The sequence below is a fragment of the Barbus barbus genome (assembly GCF_936440315.1).
Source record: "Barbus barbus genome assembly, chromosome: 15".
Taxonomy (NCBI): Eukaryota; Metazoa; Chordata; class Actinopteri; order Cypriniformes; family Cyprinidae; genus Barbus; species Barbus barbus.
This window is the reverse complement of record NC_136743.1, coordinates 5,413,552-5,416,231: the sequence shown is the minus strand read 5'-3', so window position 1 is coordinate 5,416,231 and position 2,680 is coordinate 5,413,552. Positions and strand designations below refer to the sequence as shown.

Sequence of the window (2,680 nt, the reverse complement as noted above, 5' to 3'; positions counted from 1 at the left end):
TCTTCATGTCATCAAAACATTACGCGAGCACTGTACTCACGCAGTCTGTTTTTTTTGGGGCGGGGGGGTTCTAACCGCGCTTGCTTTATAAGCCCGTCTGCAAACAAATTCGTATAAACATTACCGGGTTGATAGATAAAGAGCTTTTGAGAATTAACAAATGCTTTCACGCTTTTAAACGCCTGCTCTGCTCTCTGCAACACATAACCAGAAAGTTCAAATTAACTGCTGTTCCATGTGGCTCTGTTTTTGTGTGCATGCAGTGAAATGGCAGAAGCCAGTTTTTCAGTGGGCGTGGATCAATTCAGCTGTTCAATCTGTCTCGATCTACTGAAGGATCCAGACCATCCCCTGTGGACACAGTTACTGTATGAGCTGCATTACAGACTGCTGGAATCAAGATGATCAGAGGAGAGTTTTGTTTTTACATTTTACCTTATAATCCTACAGACAAATTATATCAGCACATGAACTTTGCATGCTGTTATAAATCACATTACTGTCAAATATAGAAATCACCTTAAATTTTCAAAGTGTGATGAAAATTTTATCTTTTTTTATTATTTTTAGTTAGTGTTTTATTTGTATATAGGCCCTGTAGGCTACTGAGAAATATGAATCATTTTAAACTCTCAAACTAAATTTGCTATTATTTTGAGCAAAGCCAAATATTGTCCTTCTAGCTGTTGTTGCAATCGACAGATAGCCTACTCTTCCACTTTCACATCTGTTTGTGAGCGATATGAGCTCTCTGTAAATATGAAATACACATAAAATATGCTTTGGTAATATTTCACATAGTGTTTTATTGTCAAAATAGTTTTCTGTCAGAGTAAAGGATAAATACACACAATCTTGTATAAATGTTAAACATTGTTTGTCGTTGTTTTAACAATAACATCTTAATATAAATACATAAGAAAATATAAAAACCCGTAAAGGCGCATTCAGCTGTGATTTATTGACTGGCATAAACACGGCGTAATCCGGTTTCGGAGCTTTTCTATCCAACGCATGCGCGAGTTCCCACGCTTCGCGATTGTGCTGTTCGTAAACGTAACAAGCCACAATCACCATTGCGATGACCGTATGCAGGACCGTAAACACCCCGATGCGAATCATCAACCTCTCGAGTTTGTCCGTTTTCGTTCCTCCTTGTTTAATAACGCTCCGTATCCGAAACATAGACACGAAGCCCGCGAATAAAAATACAGTTCCTATAAAAAGATAAATCACCAGTGGCGCCAGCACGAATCCCCACAGGTTATCCAGGCTCTGGTTGCCCACGTAGCAGATTCCCGCAACCGAGTCCCCGTCCACCGAACTCAGCGCGAGCGCGGCGATAGATTTGACGCTCGGAATGAGCCACGCGGCCAGGTGAAAATACTGCGAGTATCTTGCGATCGCTTCATTTCCCCACTTCATCCCTGCCGCGAGGAACCACGTAAACGTCAGGATCACCCACCAGATGGCGCTCGCCATCCCAAAAAAATAGATGAGTAGAAATACAAGCGTGCAAAGCACGGGACCCGTAGTTTCGTAGTGGATATGGTCCACCTCGTGATCCTGATTGCACGCGACTCTTTCGTGGCCCGCGATGAGTCTGATGATGTACCCCACGGACACGAACATATAGCAGGCGGACAGGAAAATAATCGGACGCTCGGGGTATTTAAACCTCTCGATGTCAATAAGGAAAGTGGCAACAGTGGCGAAGGTGCACAAAAAACACAAAACCGACCAAACTCCGATCCAAAATGTGGCAAATGTCCTTTCCTCCTGAGAAAGATAGGGGTTGTGGCATGGCATTGCGCAGTTGGGGATCTGTCCGGTCTTTACCCGGTTATACAACGGATGGCGGTCACTGCTCAGGGTCACCATAGGCGCGCAACAGTGACACGAAGAAGATCCATCACTGCTTTTATTTTTCCGGTTGTATGGCTTCCCCGGTCGGCTGGTTGGTTTTGGAGCAACTGGTGAGGCTGTAGCATCAGTCCTGTTGTAGTCCATACACAGAGTGTTTGGATCTCCCTGCACGGGGAGAAGATCGCATCTCATTCGTTCCGGCCACGGGAAGCCGTATTGTCTCATCAGAGGCGCGCATCCCGCTTTCGCCCGTTCGCACACGCTCCTGCACGGCGGCAAAGGCTTCCTATAGTCCTCGAGGCAAATGGGCGTGTACAGACTGCAAAGAAAGAATTGCAGGTCCGGGGAACACTGGACCTCCACGAGGGGCCAGAACTGGTGCACCTCAAGCCCGGCTTCATCCTGGGTGTCGTGGTTGAATTGGTTGGGCATGTAGGTGTAGTTGTAACCGATCCCTCTGCACAATGGCACTGAAATCTCCTGACAGACCGGCTCGCGAGCACACACGGAGCTCCACAGTAGCAGGACACAGAGCGCGAGTGGAGGCCAGTGGGACCCCTGTATAGGCGAGTCCATCCTTGGTCAGTTGCACACACCCGCTCCCGGTCTTCTAAACAAAGGATGCGCTTGCATGTGAGCAATGTCGTCTGGTTACATACATTTTTACACTTAATTAAACTGTGTTCAAATTTGCAGTTGGATAAACTGATAGCAAGTGCAATTCACTACAACGTCTAGTTTGTTTTGGCTGTCAAATAGTGGAGCGTGAGTCTATTTATACAAAGGATAGCCGTGACACGCCCCCTTACCTCGG

The 2,680-nt window shown here is 46.1% G+C and overlaps 1 protein-coding gene across 1 annotated transcript; it reads right to left on the bottom strand.

Annotated features, from left to right (window-relative positions):
- Positions 1 to 975: 975 nt before the first annotated feature.
- LOC306880895 (frizzled-8-like) lies at positions 976 to 2,442 on the bottom strand (the record flags this gene model as incomplete). Its single annotated transcript, XM_079434701.1, has 1 exon — positions 976 to 2,442. A coding segment is annotated over one exon (1,467 nt), but the record flags the coding sequence as incomplete, so codon positions are not given.
- Positions 2,443 to 2,680: the final 238 nt, after the last annotated feature.